The sequence below is a fragment of the Phoenix dactylifera genome, chromosome 15 (genome assembly GCF_051530095.1).
Source record: "Phoenix dactylifera cultivar Ajwa chromosome 15, Ajwa_hap1_PhDact_Kaust_v1.1, whole genome shotgun sequence".
Lineage (NCBI taxonomy): Eukaryota > Viridiplantae > Streptophyta > Magnoliopsida > Arecales > Arecaceae > Phoenix > Phoenix dactylifera.
In genome coordinates, this window is record NC_143204.1 from 21956960 (window position 1) to 21980062 (window position 23103).

At 38.0% G+C, this 23103-nt stretch overlaps 2 protein-coding genes, 1 long non-coding RNA gene, 3 other non-coding genes and 1 pseudogene across 8 annotated transcripts; 5 read left to right on the forward strand and 2 right to left on the reverse strand.

The window, feature by feature from the left end:
• Positions 1-2135: 2135 nt before the first annotated feature.
• PNSL2 (PsbQ-like 2) lies at positions 2136-8656 on the reverse strand. Its single transcript, XM_008804349.6, has 2 exons — positions 8159-8656; positions 2136-7660 (listed from the first exon to the last, which is right to left on the reverse strand). The coding sequence occupies exons 1-2, from the start codon at positions 8654-8656 to the stop codon at positions 7562-7564; spliced, it is 597 nt and encodes a 198-aa protein (XP_008802571.3). The 3' UTR covers positions 2136-7561.
• On the forward strand, positions 2440-2530 carry LOC113463342 (small nucleolar RNA R44/J54/Z268 family). Its single transcript, XR_003387444.3, has one exon. It is a non-coding gene; the product is annotated as a small nucleolar RNA R44/J54/Z268 family (small nucleolar RNA).
• LOC113463341 (small nucleolar RNA Z267) lies at positions 4307-4376 on the forward strand. Its single transcript, XR_003387443.1, has one exon. It is a non-coding gene; the product is annotated as a small nucleolar RNA Z267 (small nucleolar RNA).
• Positions 5610-8896, forward strand: LOC149751266 (uncharacterized). Its single transcript, XR_016398467.1, has 2 exons — positions 5610-5746; positions 7994-8896. It is a non-coding gene; the product is annotated as an uncharacterized LOC149751266 (long non-coding RNA).
• On the forward strand, positions 6696-7210 carry LOC103716381 (casparian strip membrane protein 3-like; annotated as a pseudogene).
• A 2762-nt stretch (positions 8897-11658) lies between the features above and the next one.
• LOC113463339 (U4 spliceosomal RNA) lies at positions 11659-11815 on the reverse strand. Its single transcript, XR_003387441.1, has one exon. It is a non-coding gene; the product is annotated as a U4 spliceosomal RNA (small nuclear RNA).
• Positions 11816-17469: 5654 nt separating this feature from the next.
• On the forward strand, positions 17470-19518 carry LOC103716378 (NAC domain-containing protein 100-like). 3 transcript variants are annotated; one of them, XM_008804347.5, is made up of 4 exons: positions 17470-17628; positions 17998-18203; positions 18294-18571; positions 18679-19518. In XM_008804347.5, exons 2-4 carry the CDS (start codon positions 18014-18016, stop codon positions 19291-19293), a joined length of 1083 nt encoding a protein of 360 aa, XP_008802569.1. In that variant the 5' UTR covers positions 17470-17628; positions 17998-18013; the 3' UTR covers positions 19294-19518. The 3 variants fall into 3 exon arrangements, with proteins under 3 accessions (XP_008802569.1, XP_008802570.1, XP_038990253.1); XM_008804348.5 differs by having other exon boundaries at positions 17584-17792; XM_039134325.2 differs by having other exon boundaries at positions 17594-17672.
• The last annotated feature ends 3585 nt before the right edge of the window (positions 19519-23103 follow it).

Sequence of the window (23103 nt, forward strand, 5' to 3'; positions counted from 1 at the left end):
CTTCTAATTTAGCTGGCTGCTTCCATGCTCGACATAGGTGAGCTGTCATTGTACCAAAAAAAAATTGTGTTTTGCATCCTACTCATTTTTCTATTAAAAAAATCTCAAAACATTTTTTTTAAATTTCTCATAACATAATATATATATATATATGTTTTTTTTTCAACCGATGATGCTGCCGGTGATAGGGAAGATGGAGGGAGGGAGGATGGAGGAGTTCATCCCCTACTCCGTGATATTTAGTTGGTGGTGAGGGAGGGTATTATATTTCAGGCTATGCATATATATTGTGAGACTAATAGGGTGATAGACTAGGTGGCGACATATGTAGTAAGCTACTCAAGAGGCACCCTATAGGTTGGGGAGGGTGAGATGTCTGATGCACTTCGAGACCTTTTGTTTGCCAATTCTATTGGGTGTATTAGTACTCGTGATGTATGAAATGTCCGTTTTAGCGCGCACAAAAAAAGAGAGAGAAAAGATGAGCCAGTGATGTGATTAAAGGATAAAGAAGAGCCCAACATCGAGTGTGGAAAGAATGGCCAGCGAGATCTATAAAAGTAGTTTGGTTAGGCATAAGTGATGCGGTCAAGGAAAAGATTGGACGAAAAAAAAAGTGTTGGAAGGAGAAGAGTGAAAATATATTTTTAAAACAATTAGAAGTAATTTTTTTTAAAAAATATTTTTTTAGAAGAATAAAAGTTGTTTAAAAAATATAAATAGAAATAATATAACCAAATATATTTTTTCGGATTCCAGCATTTTTATTTTTTTATAAAAAAATAAAGAAAAATAACAGTATCAAATAAGCCCTAGGAGTAGAGTTAGTGATTTTGTTAGAATACTTTAGCTAGGGCAGCATCAGTTAAGAATTTTTTGACTGATGAACCGACCTGTTCTTATCCTGGTACCCTTAATTATAACAGGGATGAGCACATCCTTCTATCTCACTAAAAAAGAATTTTTTTGAATGTCCAGTTTTAATTACCAGTTATATGAATCGTCTTAAAAATAAGTCACCACGAATTCTGAGGATTGGATTCATGTTAGATTAGATGGTGTAGGAATTGAGCCTCGTGAAATAAATCAAGTCACAGGACACACAGGTTAGATTGGGTCAACAATATTGATTTATGGGTGAGTATGGATTAAAAGATTTCGACTATCTGGTTAGGTGAGATACATGCCTTGATACTATATATTGTTCTCTGCACTCGATCTAACTCTAACCTGATTTCATCCGAGCCGTTGAACCATTGGCTAAGTTGGTTCTACGTTCGGTCATCACGAAGATAACCAATATTTTTGTCACTAAGAACACTCTCTTTGCCTCGGCGATCTTAGAACTAGTCACATCAGAAGGCTGGGCTGGCTTTTTTTTTTTTTTTTTTTTTTTTGTACAACAACAGCTTATGCATGTCGAGCTTAAATACAGTTAATGGAATTAATAAAAAAATAATAACACAAATCGTGAGACACCGCCATGTGGTCGGTTTAGATAAAGTCTCATAGTGGACTACAAATGAAGTCACTTAATTAGTTGTACTATTTATTTTTATGTAAATATGTGTTGTTCTCAAAATTTATACTTAATTAATTTAGAGCATGCGAATGTCGTACAGCAATATGAAGCTGGTGTCGGAGCCCGACCCGAATCCACCGAGGATGGCCCGAATTTTCCTGGAGGATGATGCAGGCCTGGGCGGGCCTTCAGGAAGTTTCTATGGCCCAAGATCTGGACGCACCCACCCGTATCGATTCCCTATATTAATGCCATCCAAGTCTCAACGCCGCATTTCCTCGCTCCATTTGCGAAACCTAAACCCTAATTTTGGCTCCCTCTCTTCACCTCTCGCCACTCTACCCTGTTGTAGGTCAGTTCGCCAGCCCACCCCTCCTCAACCCAAGCTTCTCTTAGGATGGATTGTCTTAATTATTTTCTTCCCCCCTTTTGTTCTTGCATCGAATCCACGGAGTTTTTTTTTTTTTTTAATGATTTGGGCATCACTCTGTATGGTTTTGAGCGTGCTTTGGGTTTGTGATTTTAGTGAAAAGGAACCAATCCGAGGCGTTTCTTGTATGCTTAATTTATCTGGAGAAATTGTTTGATTCGAAAAGAGTTTTTTTTTAAAAAAAATTATCTGCACGAAGATTTTAGGATTAAACGGGCTGATGGAGATCTTGGTCATGTGCATCTTAACATGTGATCAAGGCGTTGAAATCTTGCCCAGCAACACAAGTATGCTTTGTTGGTAGAATTTCCATGTCCCACCAGTAACAATGTTGGAACTTGGTATGGTTTTAAGTTCGGATCCGTGGGCAGCGTAGTGGCGGATGCATGCAATTAACTGATGTTTTGGCCACGGGGAAAAAAGATGGGTACTTGGTGGCGTTTTTAGCTCCAAATAGCTCTTGGTCTCAGGAGATTAGAAAGACGAGTCTGCAAGTGATGAGAAAACAGACAGGGACATCAGCACTCCTATCTGCGGAGAGTGATGACTTGATCTAATGGGAATCTCTCTGATGCACAAATTTGCTAATTTTCAGGTTGCATCCTTTCCAATTGTAAAGCTGTGTTTTTATCGCTGCGTTGCCACTTTTTTGGGTGATCCGTGTCCTTCTTTTTTGCGGTTAGAACTCTTCATTCTCTGTTTTTGTTGTTGTTTTCCGTTTTTAAGTCTTAATACTAGTCTGCCGATGATGCATAATATGCACGTATTATCGGATTCAAAATGACGATATATTAAGATTGTCACTACCGCTGAGGCAGACCTATTTCTTGGTATATTCAACCTAATTCTTTAGGTTTTGACCCGTGTCTGTGATTTGGTGAACAGTTTATTACTTCATGTAAATATTACTTGGAAACAGAAATCTGGGTGATGACATTTATTTGTATTGATTGTTGATTCCCTATTTGCGCTGGTGACCAAGAGGATTTTTTTTATAAAAATAAATTAACATACCTTTTTATATGTTATCCTTTTTTATTTGTCATTGTTGCTTACATTGTGCCATTTAATTGACATCATGAAAAGAGTAATCTGGTTTTCGTATCATTGTTCAAGAAGATTAGCACTTTCATTCTGTATGTGTAGGATTTACAAGTGAAGGGAATGCTATATTGTTAAATTGGTGCAAAATAATCAGATTTATCATATTTGACTCTGTAAACTTAATGTGTGAATCTCATTTTCAAATTATTTTCAATGCTTCCTGGTGATTGTTATGTTAAATTTGATAATCTTGATATTGTATTTATTTTCTGTATGAGTTGTCCCCTTTTTTCTTTTTTTTTTCTTTTTTTAAATTTTGATGTCTAGATGCAGCAAAGAATATCATAATTTTTTATAGTAATGAGATAGCAAACGAAATGCGTTATGTGGTTACGGATGAATGAATTATAATATATCTTCACATGATTTTTGGATAATTATAAATTTCGTATTGTTTTACTGCCTAGTAGTGGAGGCAAGCCTTTGCTATGCTTCATTTATATTTAACAGTATATAGCTTTTTGGCATTTCGAACAGCTGACCCCTTTTTTGACATTGTATACCCTATGATGGTACTAGTCAAGAAGGCAAATCTATGAAACATATATAGCATTTTTGCATTTTGTATGCATAGTTTTTCTTTCCTCGACAGCCTATTATGTTATTAGATGCTAGAGATGATAAGAAGGCTGCGGAAATATGATTTGTAAAGGCTCGTTTACGTTCCCTGGAAATAATCAAGCTTTTGATTATGACAGCTTTAATCTTTTTACATTGCCATATTTTCTTCTCCTCTTTTTAACATTCTAAAGTTCTGTTGTATTCTAGTGATGCTTTCATATTTTTTTATCTTGACTTCATGTAAGTTGCAAATGATGATTAAAACAGATAGGGATGTCTGCACTCTTCTTGTCATCGATTACTTAGTTTTCTTTAAGTTTATATGCCAAGTCATGCTTTTGTTTATTGTGATCTTGGGTGTTTTTTTGTTTGTTTTTTTTTTTTTGGCTTTTGATCAAGTGGTGAAATTGCAGTGAGTTCATCTGGGTTACTTACCTATCTATGTCCTGCAAGCCTATTCTTCTTCTCCTCCTTTCTTATATATTAAAATACTGCTACTAATCCTCTTGCTTTTGACTGCCTATCATTATTCTCTTTTATGAATTCTACTTCAGTGGGTGGTAGAATTAGTTAGATACTTTTGTATTTTTTCTCTGCTAATAGGAGGCTTAGCCCTTTCTGTGATCAAATCAGGACACAATGATAATGTATTGTAATTAATGTTCTAGGGTTTTCCTTTTTGATACCAGTAAGTGCCTATGATGGTTATAAATATACTTTGAGTAATTACTATGAAAAGACATCAATCTGAGGCACACTATTCTTTTTGCATTGCAGATCTCTGGGCATGTGGGGTGTTCTTGTAATAAGTAATTATCTTCTACGACTAAAATTTTAGTCTCTTTCAATTGGTATGTACTTTTTTATATGACTGTTGTCACAATCCTCAAACTAAGATCTTTTAATTAGTTTAGGTGTATTTCTAAAAATCAAGGTATCAGCACCCCCTTGCCCCCTTTGCCTCCCTTTGGATTGGTTTCAGGACTCTCTCTCTCTCTCTCTCTGGTATACAAAGGTTTCAAATCAAAGCTTTCTTGCCGGAGTTTAGCCGCTGCATCTTTAAGTTCCTACAGCATGATTTTAGAAGTTATTTAACTCTGAGAACTGTTTTATTCAAGGAATACGCTCAATTTTTTCCCTGGAAGTTCTCATTATGTTTCATCTAATCTTGTAGGTTTTTGACTGATATAAAACTGCATAATTTTAAATCCTCCTTTAGTTGTGTGCTGTTATTTATTGGTCAGCACATAATGCTTTTCCCATTGGGTTTTGTATTCCGATAGTTTTTGATGCTTTATAGTTTATTTTGTGAGTGGTTAAAGCATTGCTTTATCAAATCTTAGGTTCCATTTTCTCATTTCTGTGATGCTTAATTGCAAGGAATTTATTTTTGGAATATAATGCTGGCAGCTGCCATAGTAATGGCAGTTGCATCTCCACTTCTTTGCATGCAAAGTTCAAAAAGTGTTGGATTTAACATCCTATAATTGAATTATTTAGATTTTTGTTTATTCAATTACGCATATTTTAGTCAGTGCTGGCCTAATGATTGATTCTTATGAGAACGGAGATCCAAATGACGCCCTCTGTTGAAGTCTGATAAGTTTGGGCTCCAGAGGGATCCGTGTAGAGTACTGTATAGCATATGAAGGCAAGCGTGATTGTGGTTCTTTCATCTGTTTCTTCATTTAAAAGAACCTATGATTTGTTTTTAATTTCTATTCATTTGAGTTTCTCCTGTAGTGTTTTGACTTGGAACTGAAGTCATTACAAGCTGGCTTAAGGGACAGCTTGCTCTAAAAAATATCGATTTTAGAGTTTTGAAGGAACATTATATTGGCTATATATAAATTTTATTCATCATTTTTTTTTACTGCGTTCTTCTTTTCCTGGATTATGGTGGTGGTTTTCAAAAGATGCTGTCACTTTGAGTGGGCTCTAATGATCAGCATGCTGGGAATATTTTTTGAGGGTTTTGAAAGAACATTATATTGACAATATATAAATTTTATCCATCACTTTTAATTGGGTTCTGCTTTTCCTGGGTTATGTTGGTGGTTTTAAAAGGATCTGTTGAAGTCGTAAGGGACAGGTTCTGTAGCTCTGGCTTCTTGGACATGCTATCAGAGGTAATGTGATGCATCATAATTATTTTGTATTCTCACGGATTCTCATTTTGAAATTTATACGTTTTCTGTGCCACTTATTTCCCTATTGAGAAAAATGTAAACTTTGCAAGAAAAATTTAGTGCACGCTGATCGTATTCTTACGTGTTTATCATTTTGGTTCCAATTCAGGATCCTCAATTTTGGGGTAACAATCTAGATGTTGGAATATAATTTATACATTTGATAAGGTTTATAGCAGAATCAAATCAAAGAATAGAATTAAACCATCGATTGGTTAACATGTCTTTTGGCCTATAACTTCGAAGTTCTCTTTCTTGATCAATATGCATGGCATTGTTTGGTTATATAAGAGAACTTGGCCAAAGTAGAGGAAAACCAAAGCTTTATAAATATGCCCCACGAGAATGGAAGCTTGGTTTTTGATTTTCAAGAAATTGTGACAAATAACTTGGGGCTTTGTGTAACAAATTAAAGAGATTGAATGCAGTTCGGAAGTTGTGGAATGATACACTGACAATAGTTTTCCTTCAAAAAAGATCTGCTGATGTTGTCCCAAAAAAAGTGCTTCATCGCGCTGATGTTCAATGCATAAAGGGTTGTTGCGCAGTCATATCAGACTACTGGCTGCTATCGCTGTTTATTTGATAGCAGATTTGGATGGAATGAAATGCTAGGGTGTTCCTTAAAAAACAAAGAACCCACGGGGAAGAGTAATGGGGATTGGGGGCACCAAGTCCTTGAGAGGTAGTTTGCGAATCTTGTAAAGATTTGAGATTGCTTAGTCTCATCATATTCTTCCACCTTGCTCTTTTAAACTCTAAACCTCATGTTCTTAATTCTTTATTAATAAATTGGGGGAAATTCCTCCCTCCTCTTACATAAATGTCGTTCCAAACTCTTAAACAATGAAGGGGAAGCCTTGGAACAAGAGAAGCTTCCAAGTCTGCCATGCTTAGGGATCAGCAGAGTGGTTTCTATGCTGGACTTCATGTCTTCATTGGCACAATGGGGAGTGCCGTAGCCATGGGAACAACCAATGAGATCCTCCCTTTCTTTGCACGGTTAATCCGCTACAAGGCTAAGTATGATGGACCTTCACGTAGGTTATCCACTCTTTATTCACACAAATGCTACATGGATGCAAATTTGCAATTCAGGGACTTAAAGCAGAAATGTTTGTGCTCATTCTCTTTTGTCCTTGGTTTGTGTATAGGTTCTTCGTGACTGCAAAATGTGTGGTAAGCAGCTAAATTATTTTATCCCTTCCAGTGCCCCTTGTTCACGTTATCGACTCCTGTGAACGCATCTCTGTTTCCCTGACGGGCTTCTTTGATGCCATGGTTGTGCTCATACTGTTTACCTTCCTGTCTTCCTCGTAAGAATTTGGCCCCACAAGGCAAATGATGTAATGTCGGGTTGTCAAAATGAAGTCTTATCAATCTCCTTGTTAAAAAAAAAATAAATATAGAAACTCTTCCTTGTTATGGTTTTAGGATAAGTTGCAATGCAGTGTTATTATTAGGATAATATAAGTGAGATATGATGAGGAGATTTTTCTGCAAATTAGAAAATTTAACACCAAAGAAGTAAGGTCTACAACATGATGAAGGCATGAACTGAAAAAAATGCTGTCTTCCCTTAAATACACCTTGATAAAGCTACAACCCGATGCTGCAAGCTCCATCAAAAGTCTCTTGCATCGAACAATATAGGCTCTTTTGCTGCAGATTTGTTTTGGTAGGCCATTCGTTGCTTTTCATTCAACCTTCAGCACACACAACGTAGCCAACTTCAGCGCATATGGTCTCCCATAATCAAGCCAGCATTGCTATCAGTTCATCCAATGATTTAAGTGTCTTCTCGTAGTAGAGGTAGGATTCATATACCTTAGGAGACCTCACATAACGGTCGAGCTGTAGGAACAACAAACAAGATTATAGAAGAAATAAGAATTACCATCAAAATTTTTTGAATTGGTCTATACATATATATATTTATATGATATTAACTATCCATCCATTATGCAACCGATAAACCTATCTTTTTAAAAAATATATTTTTAGATTTATTTGCAAGATCTTAATCAATCCACCCATTATATAAACAGTAAACCTATCTTTTGTTTTTTAAAAAAATATTTTTAAATTATTTTCTGCTTGTTTTATATGAGATGTATGATCTTAGCTGTCCACTCTGCAAACCTTGATTAACTTCTAATCCCAACCATCCAATTCATATGATCTTAGCGGTCCGCTCAATCTCAGCCGTCCATTCAGTCAACGCTGACAAGTTGGAGATGTCGACCGTCCGCTTTGCAGAGGACCGTTGGAATCTTATCATCTCATTTTGCTTCTCAGAATGAGAGAGAGAGAGAGAGAGAAAGAGGAGGGGGCTTGGCTTCCATTACTAACCTCGGCCATGCTATCAACGAGTTCGTTGGCAGTCTTAATGTAGGACTTGCGGCGGGCGTCGGGGACGGTGGCCATGGCGTTCTTGAGGTCGGAGTCGAGGTAGGCCTCCTTGAGCCGGATGTAGAACATCACGTACCGCCACGACATGGTGTCCACCATGTGCCGTATCTCCCGCAGCCCCTCCGCCGTCTGCCGGATCCTCGCCGCCGCCTCCTCCGGCGTCAGCCCCGGCTGGAAGTACTTCTCCTTCAGGAACGAATGCGTGCCCCAGCTCTGCGCCCGGGCCGGCGGTGGCGGTCGCCTCAACCCCGGCGTCGGGGAGGCTGCCATGACCGTGAACAGCAGAGCCCACCGCCGCCTTGTCCTCGGCTTCTCCTCGGCGGCCCGAGTTGAGGATATTGGATGGACTGCTTGTTGTAGCCGGCGATGATGGCGGTCACCTTGGGACTTGGTGATGTTCGCATGGAATAGGATCATATGCTTCGCGTAGCTGCCCATTGGAGGAAGAAGCTAGCTTGATGAATTGCGTTCGGATTCTCTGCAAGGTAACAGCTACTAGTGGTGGAAGCGTGGGGAAAGTGAAGGTTGGGTATTAAGTTCCTAGCATTCTGCCACGTGTTACCTATTTATCCTCTCTTTCTACATTTTAGAGGAAATCGAAATGGGAGGAAACTTGGCTAAGCCGGATAAGGGTCAAGGAATTGAGAACATCTTGGCCACTCAAACTTTTTTTTTTTACAGTGACAGACTCTCAAACTAACAATAAAAAATAGTTTAGTGACAAACATATCCCCCTCCCTCCCTGGTTTTGTTAAACTTGCACCTAGTAATTTATAAAACTAACACTTATACTAATTAAAGCAACTGCATTCGTAAAACTATTTATCTTATATGAAAAATCAAATTGCTCTTAAATAGAAATAATGATGCCATAATTTTCTTATATTATTGGATGTGATCTATGGGTTTTTTTTTCTGATGCAGCACCTAGGTTCTATTAAAGATTAATAATTTGACTAATATTTTGTTAAATTGTTAGATAAAAATAAATCTTCAAAAGATAAGCGTAGATTTTTTGAATTATTAGATGAAAGTATAATTTATCTATAATCTTATAAGAATTTTTATAATTTATCTAAAAGATAAAGTTGAAAAAAGAGGTGACGATTTTTTAAAACTCTCGCGAGCTTGCTCGTTCCAAATTCCATTTCGGTTGATGTATGAATATTGGACCTGGGACGGCATCCTGGTGCTCATGTCTCCAGAGAGATTAGTCCCGCATTAGTGAGGTAGATCATCTTCCTCTCTCCTTGTCTCATAATTTTTAAACTGGACGCACATGATGCAAAATGGGGGATGTGTGCTATTTCTGTTGGTGACTTTTAGGATTAATTAGTTACTCAATGCAATAAACCCTTTGCAGATGAGGAATCATAAAGAAGGAAATCTAAATATCTTCCTTCTTCAATTTGGACAATTTAATGATATACATCAAGTGGAAGAAGAGGATGGCATGGTCAAGAAAATGAAAAAGTATACCTGTTGCTGCAATCTTCTGCACTATGAAGAAAGTATTGGATCACTTTGGTTGTTTGTTATAATTGGTTTTGATTGCTAATGGGGGGGAAAAACCTAGGTCCTTGTCAAGCAACATGAGCATTAATTTTTAAAAAAAAGAAATATGTTGCTTCTTTTTAGATATGTTTTAATGATTTACTACTTGGTGTATTGCTCGCCTTTTACATAAGCACGAGTTAGTCTCTATATAGTTTAGAAGAAATGACTAGGTTGAATGAAAGATATGCAGCATTTTCTTGTACCACTAACATTCTGTAAGAAAATATAAAATATATAAATAAATCTACTTCATTCTATCAATTTAAGCTTTTGGGATAAGTGGTGATTTTAACATGGTATCAGAGCTGAGTTCGAACTCTGTCTCCGCACTCTTTAACCTCATTATTAAAAATTGCACATGTTGGGCTCACCCATTAAAGAAAAATCCGGCCCATATATAAGGGGGAGTGGAAGAAAATATAAAATATATACATAAATCTACCTCATATTCTTTGCTAACTGATTTATTGGATATCATCTGTCATAATCATCAAAGTTATTTCCCATTGGAACTACTATGATTGCATGGATCGTTAAACACTTACCATCAAGTTTAAGCTTTTTCCGGTCTTCATTGAAGCATGAATGGTGGATTTATGTCTTCAACTGGTTCTTCATTGTTGAATTACAATGCTGATAAAGTCCTCTTCTATTTTTTAGTCTCCAGCAACATATATTACACAGCAAGCCTTCATATGTTAAATGCATTTTTGGAACTACATGCCATTTTCATACAACAATTGTATGCCCATCCTTTAGCTAACAACTTTTAGTGATTAAACTAGCCCTCTTGAATGGTTGGAGAAGATCTTTTATTCTCCTATATTCAATGGTTCAATTCAGGAAAGAACTATGCAGGAGCACCCAAAAATCTACTAAATCCATGAAGACATGCATGGTAAGACGCTTCATACTACCCAAATACCTATAGTTTGTTAGGTTAAATGGGTTCTTGAAGTCCATTAAATGCAATGGTGGCTTGAATTCTTTAAAGAAAAGGATTTGAAATGAAATATCCTTTCTCTGTTCGAGGGAGGGGTTCGGTGGAGGGGAAACCATCCCCCGGCCATAAATCCCTCAACTTCCCACACCTTAGGTACCGAGGGCCGCTAAGGACGGCCCTCAGTACTGAGATAGAGGTGTGGGTTCCATATCCTAAGAAAGAGGAGGGATTTCAGATGAGGAGAAACCATCCCCGCCGCCTGAAACTGTTCCTCTAATGTCCAATGCCGACCCGTGGATGCTTGATGTCGGGATCACCGCTAATCGAGCGCAGCAATGCTCCAAAGCATCGTCATGGAGGTGTATAGCAATTCCATCCGATCTCTTCGACTGAAAGGACAGACAAACCAGGATCTCCAACAAACCTGACTCGGCATCTAGGTCAGAACAATTTCCAGCAGCAACAAGCTTATAATGGCATGCTGCCGTTTGCCTTTTCCAAAGTGGCATCATGTTCCAAGAGACCGAATCTTTGCAAGTAGACTCATGGAACAATTGATGAGCAACATTCAATTCGTCTCTTCTCGCATAGCTTGCAATGAAAGCAGATCTAAGCAGCAACATCCCCTCTCGCAGATTCATCAAAAAGAGCACTAGCAATTCGCCCCATCTCCACAATTTGCTTGTATACAAATGAGAGAAACCCAAGCTTCAGGATCATTCCATGGAACTGGGCTGCAGCAAAGGCCCACAAGAGCTTGGTGCAGGCATGGAGGAAGAGTAGCAACTCGGAGATTTGTTCAAACAGCTTGTAAGCACAACTCCATGATGTCGTGGATCCTGAGTCTAAGGTTACTTATATACAGTACTGAAGGGGCTGTTGGCTGCAAGCTAATTCCTCTATATGTTAGAGCAAAACATTTAGAATTACAGAATTGTAGGGCTTTACCCTGGGTTAGAGGGAGCCCTTCCAGAAATTCTCAATGGCGCAGGGCCGAACCCAGGCCAAAGAGGGGGTTTGGAAATAGTTTTCAACCAGCAATTGACGCGCCTCGGTTATAACCTCACTAGCTGCGTCATTGCCCCAAGCGCAAAGATGCCGGTGCTCATTCCAAGGTGTCGTTTTTATATCTCGAGCCATCCCTACCTCGTCTTCCCGTTTCCGATGTGGGACTAAAAGCTATCAATCGTCCTCTTACAGCATACCAGGTGTCATATAAAGTATCCAACACTAGCCATTCTTCTTCTGACGGACGGCTCACGTTCAACAGAACCATCCGGTTGCTGACCTGCCAAGCACCCCCTTTAAAAAATGTTGGACATGCTTTCTAGGGTACTACATTTGGGTTAAAAAAAAAAAAAACTCAGAAGAAGAAGAAGAAAGAAAGTATATATTGAAATCACCATTTACCCCAAAAATTTATGCTAATAGAATAAAATAAATATTATTTATATATTTTATATTTTCTTACATTACCATGTTTCCTTCTTAGTAAGCAAGGACACTATGTTAAAAGTACTTCTAAGTGAGCCCAACATGTGAAAATTTTTTTTTTAAATAATAGGGTTAAAAAGTGTGGAGATAGGATTCAAACTTAAAGCATATTAAAATCACCGGTTATTCTAAAAACTTAAACTAATAACATAAAATAGATTTTATTTATATATTTTATATTTTCTTATAGTATCACATTCTCTTCTGTGGTGGGAAGGATTTAGCTTTAGGCCGGGCGGCTACTTGGAAGCCCAGTATTTATCGTCCTCCAATCCTAATAATGCCGTGGGAATATTAGCCATCGCTTCGATCAAATTCTAGGATTCTTGATGACTTGACCAGATGGCCATGAGAGACTAAGCTTTTAATCAATATTATTCCCATCAATTAGTGGAGACTTCTGGTATTCGCCCCAGTCTTTGACTCCTGGGTCTGGGATTTCTCTCCTCATGCCGGGCCGAGGGCCTCAGCCAAGAGAAAAACGCCGCCTCTTAATTACAAGAGTAGAATAATAATAATAAAAAAATTGATAGAACCACTCTGATGAAGCCACACAGACACATCATCAACTTGTATGAGTCAGCTCCACCGTCCTAGTGGAAAAACAGGTACCCACTTGGTTCTTCATAGAGTTCTTTCTCTATTTTTCAAAAGAAAAAAAAGTTTTTGGTTGGTGATCCCTCGGCTTGGCTATCATTGAGGTGGAGCTTTAGGCAGCATGGAAGGGCATCTTCTATACGAGGAGGGTACTTGATGCAGACACGATATACCTCGAGGAAATTTCTCTATGGTGATCGATTGGATACGGAAGGTTGATCGATATGGAGATGGTCATCCACTGATTCTTGAAACTCGCAAACTGGTCAGAGAGTTGACTTTCTTACAGGTTGTATATGTGTAATGGGAGGCGAACAGAGTCACAGGTAAGGTCGCCTCTTACGTTGCTCGACACACCGGAGAGTTTCTTTAGACTAACATCTCTGAGATTCCCTCTTCTTTGTATCATTTTATTGTTTCCGACTTGGCAGGCTGTACCCATGTAAGAGCTATATGAATGCCGTTTTCACAAAAAAAAAAAAAAATTATTACTGAACAAAACAAGCTTATAATCAAAAAAAAAAAAATTGTATATCATAATTACGCAGATTTGAATACTTGGAGATGCACGGTCCAGGACTCAAATATACTAAAATCTAGAATCTATATGACTACTAAGATAAGTCCAATATAATAATTAAAAAAACTATATTATCTTTGCTAGTCCTTCAAAATGTAAATTTACATTTTTCTAGTTAGAGATAACCTGTCTTTAGATTCACATTCATCCTAATACATTTGTGCTTATTTCAAGACATGCAATGTGCTTATCAAACGTACATAGGATGAAAAATAGTCCTCAATGAAAAGTCGATGTTCCTATTGACCTGAAAAGATTTTTCTGATTTAGATTCACCATATGCTGATAAGATATTGCTAGTTTAAGGGTACGTAAAAAGAAAAATCATACTAATAAATAGCCACTTATCTGCTCATGTGATATGCCTGGTGCAATTGACTGTATTCAGAATTATCTCCAACCATGACACTACATGAAAGCATACTTGTTAGAGTTTTATTTTCAAAATAATCTCTTCTTTTCCATTTGGTTCTTTAACCACAATGCTTGGTTTCCTCTCTTAAGAGGAAGTTTGAAACTTTGATGGGCTTCTTCTCCTCTTTATTATTATAACCATAACTCTCTCTCTCTTACAAATCAACAAGTATGGATATTGATCTGCTATAGTTCGCGGTGCAACCTAAAATGTAGAAACTATGTGAACTTTGTATCTTGGGACGATAATTTTCATAAAATCTACCTGCATAGTAGAAAAATAATTATCTTTGTGAAAATACCCTAGGTGGTGCATCTCGTCAAAATATTTGTCTATTTTATAGGTTTTCTTTGATTTTACATGAAGTCTCCAATGAGTATAAGAGCACCATATATAGATCCGCTACAAATACAATAACATCAAAAGCTTCTTACATCCAGGTGTTAACAGCAACTTGGATGGGTTTGTGCTTGGTGGTGTTCAAATTTAAAGGTACCCAGGTGTGGCTAGAAGGAGATTCCGCCACAGTTATTACTTGAATTCCAAACAAGTATTCCTGACATCTATTAAATCCTCTACTCCTAGATATTTTACAGATGGGAAAAGTCATTTGGGTGATTCAAGTTACACATATTTATAGAGAAGAGAATCAAGTAGCAGATTGGTTGGCCTCAGCTGCTATGGATGCAGATGTTATATGGTAAAGGGGTGATGTACTTCCTTCCCAATTGGCTTAGCTTAATGCTTATGGGCTCCACTCTACTAGGGTTCGATTTCTGCATGTTCTCTATTCAGCTAAACGTTGCCAACTCATGTTTACACAAATGGGACAAAACACATGGTAGGTAGGTAGCTGGTTTCTAAGTGAGAGGATCGGCATAATTTTAGAAATCACTTAACAATCGGTAATCAGTCTATATTTTTTTTTTTGTTAGCATGATTCTATATCGGTCAGTATTAATTTTTTTGTTAGCACAATTTTATTAAAATAATTTTAGGGATCACATAACAACTTATATCAGCGAGTATTATTTTTCTTTATTAGCATAATCTTATATCAGTATATATTATTTTCTACTGAATATTTTAGAATAGAGAAATGAAATTATTTTTTTTAATCGATTTTTCTTGTTGTCTCTTCTCCTTTAAATATTTTAACAGGAAGTGCTGGCTGCTGAGGTGGCTGGATATGGACGTCGGGACCCAGTCGGCTCACCCTTGGATGGTTCTCCGGACGCTTGGAACTCCTCCCAAGTGACCAAATCCCTCACGCGTCTCGCCATCATTGGCGCAGTTTAGAAAGGGAAAGCGTCTCTACGGTAAGAAATTAGACTCGGAGAGGGAGTGTGGCTTCCATGTCGTCATTTTGGAACGGGTTTCAGTTAGAGATGATGATGGAAAGCGGTGATTCCTTGCATCGCATTGCAATTATAGAGGACATCAGGGAAGCACCATCCATGTGGCAGTCTGTTTCTTCTGGCGACAATCCAACATTAAACAATAAATAACTTATTGTCACACTATAAGAAAAAAAATAAAAAATAAAAATGCATGCAATTGATAACGACCAATTTGTTATTTTGTTATGGTTCAGGGCATCATAGTTTAGCCAATTTTCACTTTTGAGTCCAAGCATCATGTGGGACCGACAACTATGTATTGCATAATTATTATTTTGATCATAAATATTATATATATATATATATTTCTTAAAAAAAAATATGTGATAATGGAGAGGATCAACAATATTGGCTTAACAAAGAGGGGATGAGATGATGCAGATGAGGTAATGGTAAAAGGGCAAAAGGAGAGTTATATTAACATGAAACTTTCGGATTGATATGGTGTATCAAAATATAGTTTTCATAAAATAGTCTTTAGGCTCATGATTAACAATCGGCGATTCCGGAAATTTGACTATGGTTTGCTATTGAAGAAGAATATCCATGGAATGAATGTTCAAGGAGAAAATAGTTTTGATCAGATTTATTTAAGGAATTAAAAGAAATTAAGAGGTTTTATTGATAATTTTGAGCGACATAAGTAAAAAAGTCAATTTTTTTGCACTGACCTGCTAAAAAATTTGCTGATAGTGGATTGCCACCTTTATCATGACGCCAAGCCACGGGGCCATTCAGACCGTTGGGGTGGTGACAAGATGGTTTGTTGGTGATGTCCTGCCGTGCGTGAAACGAGAGGAAAAAATAATAAAAAGGAGGAGAGATGATGTGAAGTCGTAAGGTAGGCGACAATGGTTGAGGAGCTGGTGGGAACTATGAGACCAAACCTCCCGTATGTGCCCATAAAAAGTTCATTAAAGAATCGGTTGCAGATAAACCATCTACATCAATAACCAGGAAATGATACCTCAAACAGTACAACCTTATCAAAGCCAATCGTTGCAGCTCAACCCCTGTGGCTTGATCTTATTATGCTCAAACTCAAATTTTATAGGAGAGGTCAGCTCATGCATGCTTCTAACCTTCCTTGAGTTACAATGAGCTGTATGTGGAAACCAATGCAATGCTTTGGATTACAGTTAGCAGGAGCGGCCCAATGTATTTGGGGGCCTAAAGCGAGCTCAATTTCTTTTTTTTTTTTTTTTAATTCTTTGAGGCCTTTTCTGCAGTGGGTCTTCTTTGGATCGGAGCCTTAGACGGTCACCTCAGTCGCCTAAAAATTGGGCCGGCCCTGACAAAAAGAATTACCAAAGTTGATGTGGCTTTGGCCACTGCAGATATTCTAAAGGATCACCATACTCTATGAGAATTATTTTAGCCATTACAGATATGTATGAGGATCATCATACTTGACATGAATCATTTTGGCCACTACAAGCAGGATTTGATAGGGTTTAGGAGTAAGATTTACCCTATAAGAAAGCTGAATTCTGTGCCAAACTTTCGAAGGTCATAACTTGGTCATAAGGTGTCTGATTAAGATGATTTTTTTTCAAATTAATTTTTTTTTTGAGATCTATAATTTAGGGCTAACCTCCTAGGGGTTAGCATGGGATTAGATTCTAACTTTTATGGTACGAAACAAGTCGATTAAACTAAAAAATTTCTTTTCAGGAAAGACTTTGATCGGATGTTATCTTTCAATTCGAGAAGAATTAAGTGGAGCAACAGAAAGCAAAGTTGTTATAGGAGTTGTGATCTTTATCTTGTGGGATTTTAGTTTTTCATTATATTAGTCATATTTATTTTTAAAGATCTACTTCTATTCGAAATAGGAGAGGAACCCTATTCGGGTTGTGAAAAGGAGGACCTCATCATTACTATAAATAGGGGCTATATATCTCATTTAAGGAATGGATCATTAATAAAAGAAAAGAGAACGTAAACTCTACTTTCATAATTTTTTCATCTTTCTCTAATTTTTTTTTTAAAGAGATTCAAGTTGAACGAATTGAAAAAATTCTCCATTGAATCACAATTGATAAAAATTAACAACATGATTAAATAAAAAATTATTTAAAACTTTGGGAAGATGCATTATTTGCCTGTAAAATCTAACTAATATTGCACCGCCATGACAATGTAAATAACCGAGTCAATTAACCCATGTGTGGTAACCCTTTAAACTGTTTCCAACATCTGGTCAGGTCAATGAGTTAATTCTAGGATAACGATAAGGGAAGATAAAATAGCTAAAGGGGTTTAAAAGGAAGCTAGAACTGTGTAGCATGGTGCCTTGCAGGTCACGTCTCTTTCTACAGAAAACAAGAGTTTATAGTATAAGAGAGGGCCATCTCCCCCCCAACGTAATTTTCCTTAACGACTTCTTTCAATCTCTCAAAGATTAGAGGCTCTCATCTCCAAGTACCTTCTCTCTTACCCTTCCTCCCGCCACCTGATATCTTTATGTACTGTATTCAATTTTCTATTGTTGTTATTATGTACTTCATTTTTTTTTTTTTTTGAATTAAAACAGAGGCTAGGGAGGGTGACGGCCCTCCATTAGCCACTGTGTGATCATGTACTAGGTTTGTAATTAATCTCTTATTTTTCTCTTCTTGTTGGATTGTCTAAAATTAGTGGTTATAAAGAGTTTATTTTAATTTTCGCCGCAAATAAAAGAGTTTATTTTGATGCCTAGTCTATTGCATGCTATAGAATACAAGAGAGCTTCTTATTTGATTGCAACTACTTTGAGTCCGTTTTATTAATTCAACTTGGTGATTAAAACAGAGCACATCACAAGGCAATGGAACATGGTGTTGTGGTTCTTCACGAGGGAGAGGAACACATGGACTTGCCGCCTGGCTTCCGGTTCCACCCCACCGACGAAGAGCTCATCACGCACTACCTCTGCAAGAAGGTCATGGACGCCAGCTTCAACGCGGGAGCAATCGGAGAGGTCGACTTGAACAAGTGCGAGCCATGGGATTTGCCTTGTAAGCTTTCCCTGAGCCCTCGAGTCCCTGTCTTAGATTTTTGGTTCACAAGTCCTGTCTTCTTAAATCTATACGCGTTTGGGGTTCTAGGGAGAGCAAAAATGGGAGAGAAAGAGTGGTACTTCTTCTGTGCGAGGGACAGGAAGTACCCAACTGGTTTGAGGACCAACAGGGCCACTGAGGCTGGCTACTGGAAAGCAACAGGAAAGGACAGGGCGATCCACAGAGGGAGGAGCCTAGTTGGGATGAAGAAGACCCTTGTCTTCTACGGAGGCAGGGCACCAAAGGGAGAGAAGTCCAATTGGATCATGCATGAATACAGACTGGAGGGGAAGTACTCTGTCTACAACCTCCCCAAAACTGCAAAGGTAGCTTGCACTCTCTCTGCGTCACCTTTGTTTGTAGTCTATGAGCATCTGAAATCCTCAACTTGTCTTGATGACTTCTATTGTGTTTTCTTTTACTGTTTGGATAGAATGAGTGGGTGATATGTAGGGTGTTCCAAAAGAATTCAAGTGGGAAGAAAGCCATGGGGCTGGTGAGAGTGGGATCATCCTTCGGAGATGAATTGGGCACTTCTCTTCTGCCACCATTGATGGATATTCCCTTCACCAGCAAGAACAAGGCCTCATCGGTATCTGACCCGGCCCACGTGACCTGCTTCTCCAATGCAGTGGAGGGTCCGAAAGGCCATGAGGAGATGCTGGCAGAGTACCTCAACTCCCCTTTCCTCTCTGCCTCCGCCAATCCTTCGGAGGTACCGCCGCCCTCGCTGCTTCTCTCCAAGGTGTCGCTGCCAAGCTCCTTGTATGCCGGCCAAGGGGCTCCGAATTTGGGCAACATGCTGCACTCTGGTGGTAGTTTGGTGCGGTTGCTGGAGAGTAATGGGTATGGCCTGAAACAGAGCTGCAAGACCGATAGGGAGATGCCAAGTGTTTCGCAGGAAACAGGTCTCACCACTGACATGAACCCTGAGATCTCTTCGGCTCTGTCTGACAAGGAGATGAGTAGGCAGACTTTTGACGGTCAAGAAGTCCCATCTACCTCAGCTGGGCCTCTGCACCTTGACGAGTCTCTGTGGAGCTACTGAATTTAGTTTAGGAGGAGGCGCAGAGAGAGAGATTCTAGTATTCGCTTGTTTGCTTGTTTGTTTATAGATCGATGGCTTGTGTATAAATTTTCTGAACCTCCAATGAGATGATTGTAAGAAAATTGTAGTGTCTGGAGATTGTTTCTTGGAGTTTTTGTCTTTTAGAAACATGTTTGCATTGTTCTGTCATTATGATATGAAAGATTCAGTTCTTCTTTGGTATTATTCTTGAGCATTGATGAAAGTCTCTCTCTTTTTTTTTTCTCTTTTCTTTTTTTATCTGTTGTTTCTGCTTGATCGAGGATCACGAACTTAATCATCATTAAATCCTTCACATGGATATCTTTTAGAGATGAGAGCTCTATCTAGAGGACCTTATTATTGTTAGCATGATGAAACGTGGGGCCTTGGCAATCACACAAAAGAACCAGCTCATAGGTCACCCACTAATCCACTATTTCATGCTTTGTCCTCTGTTGAGACAGTGGGGGCTCAATGATATGAGACTCATATCATATGGGGTGCTAAAACCATGGACGTATCCCTGATTGTTCCACCCACAAACCTTTCCGTCAATCAGATGCCAGCAGAACCAACTATGTGGATTTCTAGGTGTGATCAGCATCAGTTAGGTCACCTACCCAAAATTCTTTCCTCATGAACAAGAGCATCCGGGGGCAGTTGCAAGGTTCTAGACCTCATCTTATAAAAATGATATGCAAATCTAAGATACCATCTTTTCTTTGATATGTTCCATATCATTAGACAGCTCTGCTTCTCTGGCATTCTTTGTGCCTCTTATCAAGTCTTAATAAATGGAGGGCAGGAGCCTGACCCATTAATTTCTTTTATACTGCCTATGAACTAAATACGATTGTTTGGTTTCTGCTAACAATATGATTGCATGCTTGGTTCATGCCCATTTGCCGTTCTTTATTCTTGCATTTTCCACTGTGGTTTGTTGCCTTCTTGATGTAATGAAATCTTCAGCAAGACAAAAGCCTTAATTTTTGGGTCAGCAACAGTGTCTGCATATATCTTTAGCCCTTCATATATGAAACTGTTTTAGACTTGCACGGCAAGGCCATCAGGGGAATGCTTGTCGTCCCCACTTTAGGAGTAGTTAAGTCATATAGATCAATGATGTGTGGGGCTAAACTTCTCATTATTAATAGGTTATTGGACTAAACTTAGCTATGAAGTTGACAGCTTTAATATTCCTGGTTATGCAGTAGCATGCGAAATGCGAAGCACATCTCCAGTAAATAATAGACTTGGTTATCTGATAATAGACAAAGTTAACCTTAAAATAGCACTTGCTAACTGACCAGTGACAAAATTTAGGATCTTGTTTTCTGAGATGAGGTTAGAGGTCACCTTTGTAAAACATGCACTGAAGGCCTGCAGGCCAAGTTTGGGAAGGTGTCACGGGAAGAATTTGCATCCCTTTCAGTGGAAATGTCCCAAAATCTTCACTTTAATTATCGGTCGAGACAAAATGGAGGATTTGAAAATATATCAGCCAATTTTATTCTTGATCTTGTTACTCAAACTGAATAGAATGCTGCCAAAAAAAAAGCGTAATAAAAAAGTTAAAAAAACCCCCAAAAATGTCTTGTATTGCTCGTGCCGGCGGTGTCACGGGGGGATTAAGACATGGTGGTCCTCAAGATAAAGTTGTCATTCTGAAGGCATCAGTTGTTAATCTCATTAACCTAAATATTGTTAACAGCAGGGAGTTCATGAATTGAATATGCTGTTTGAATAAAATATTTCACATAACTGAGGGTAAAATTCGACAGTGCTACTCTGAGTTCTTGTATTTTTAAGCCCCTTCTTTTCTATTGTTCCCCTTCAATTGCATAACTGTTCATCGCTTGATGAACGCAGTATGCATAAGCTTAGTATAGTATGCATAAAGAATATGACTATTTCTGCTTGGGCTTCATTAAAGGCAGTCAGAAAATGCAAATGTTAAGTCTCAAAACAGGCATGATGATACTAGAATTTTCAAATGGTAATTAATACAAACTAATTTACATTATTTTTTGTGATGAAGGATGTTAAAAAAACACAGGTTATAATAAAGTTCCTTTTTGTTGTTTAGAATCACCTAGTGTCCAATGCATCTCTTTTGAGTGCCACTGTCCATGATTAGGCTTGCTAATGTCTCATATCTTATAGAGACATTCTTAAAACATAGAATCTGTTGTACTACCACCCTTTCTTTATTTCTTTCTTTTTAAATGTTTCTTTTTTTTTGTGAACAAAAATTGTTGTATTGCTGCCCTTTCATTTTATTGCTTAAATGGTTGAGTGTGTTTTTCTATTAGTTACATAGTATTTATTTTTTCAAAAGTAAAGAACTTCTGTGAGAATGCACACATGTAGTCATCCACAACCCAAATTGTATGATATTCTCCAACTTTGGCTAGTTGTATGTGCTTGATAGCTAGAAGTGATCCCTAGGGATTTGCACTGCACATTGCCTTAAATGCCCATGCTTGATGGTTTGAGCATATTGTTTGGAGATTGCAAATATTGGAATAGTAGATGAGAAGAAATAAAGCAAAGAAACTTGTTAGGTGTAATTGGAATAGTATTCTATGCTGATATCCTTTGATTTCAGGTATGCCCTCACCAAGAGAATTTTCGAGTCCTAGGTGGCATCATCATGCTATGTGTCATCCTCATGGTGGACGGGATATGTAATATTAGAATTGCTAATGTTTGTTTTTTTATTTTTTATTTTTTTTCCTCCAAATATCTTCATAAGGGAAGTGAGCTACAATCACATAGTAAAAAAAAATCCATCTATGTCGACCTTCTCAACATCCTGATCAAGGTGTCTCTGATAGTATTTTAGCTGGTACTTGGTCACCTTCAAGGCTGGTCCACCACCTGATTGGCTTCTTGATAGATACAGGAGGCCAAAAGGACCTGAGTTTGGTCGAATATCCTCGGAGTTTAGCGAGGAAAGATGGTGAGGCCTAAGGTCCATCATGCATGATAGCCTCAATACTGTGGCTTACGTTTGAGAGGTGGCCATCCGCTCTTCTATTTACACCTTTCGAACAATGTTTTCCCTGTATCTCAAGAACCCAAAATTGTGTCTTGTTTTTAGATGAAAATATCTTGGATATTTCCAACTTGGTTGCAACAGCTTGAGATAGTTAAGTCTCACCTAATAATCCATTTCTAAAACCAAACATGTGAATCAACTTCCACTTTAAGAGCAACCATTTACAGAGACAAAAAATTCAGAAAAAAAATCCATCTTTATGGTTGGAAGATGATCTTTTAAATATAGTATTGCATGACCGTGCAATATGATGCTTAAGAAGGCATGCATTACATGGTCACAGACCTCTTTGCCAAGACATGGGGTTACAGGGCAGCCACCAATTGCAAAGTTATATGTGATTCCCGTAGTTAGCTCTATTCCTTAGTTTTATTTTAGAATTAGAGTTTTAACGGTTACAAATGCATGGCCTAGCTTTAATTTAGAAGGATCATCAAACTCTATGTAGATTGTTTTGGCCACTATGTGTAGGACATGACATGGGCCAAAACTGAGATTCGCCGCAACGGAAAGTTGAATCGAGCACCAAACTTCCACAGGCTATTACTTAGTCATACGGCATCCAATTGAGATGTTTTTTTTTTTCAAATTGGATACGTTTTTGAGATATACGACATAGGACTAACTCTTTAAGAGATTAAAATGAGCCCATATTCCATCATTTGGGTAACGAAACGAGCTGATTAAACTAAAAATTTTCTTTTTATGAAAAACTTGATCAAACGTAT

Excerpts from the sequence above, each read along its gene's own strand:
- PNSL2 (XM_008804349.6), bottom strand. The coding sequence starts at position 8,656 with ATGGGCAGCTACGCGAAGCATATGATCCTATTCCATGCGAACATCACC. Across the intron at positions 7,661-8,158 it reads TCGTTGATAGCATGGCCGAG|CTCGACCGTTATGTGAGGTC; the intron begins GTTAGTAATGGA and ends TTGTTCCTACAG.
- LOC103716378 (XM_008804347.5), top strand. The coding sequence starts at position 18,014 with ATGGAACATGGTGTTGTGGTTCTTCACGAGGGAGAGGAACACATGGAC. Across the intron at positions 18,204-18,293 it reads CGAGCCATGGGATTTGCCTT|GGAGAGCAAAAATGGGAGAG; the intron begins GTAAGCTTTCCC and ends TTGGGGTTCTAG. Across the intron at positions 18,572-18,678 it reads ACCTCCCCAAAACTGCAAAG|AATGAGTGGGTGATATGTAG; the intron begins GTAGCTTGCACT and ends CTGTTTGGATAG.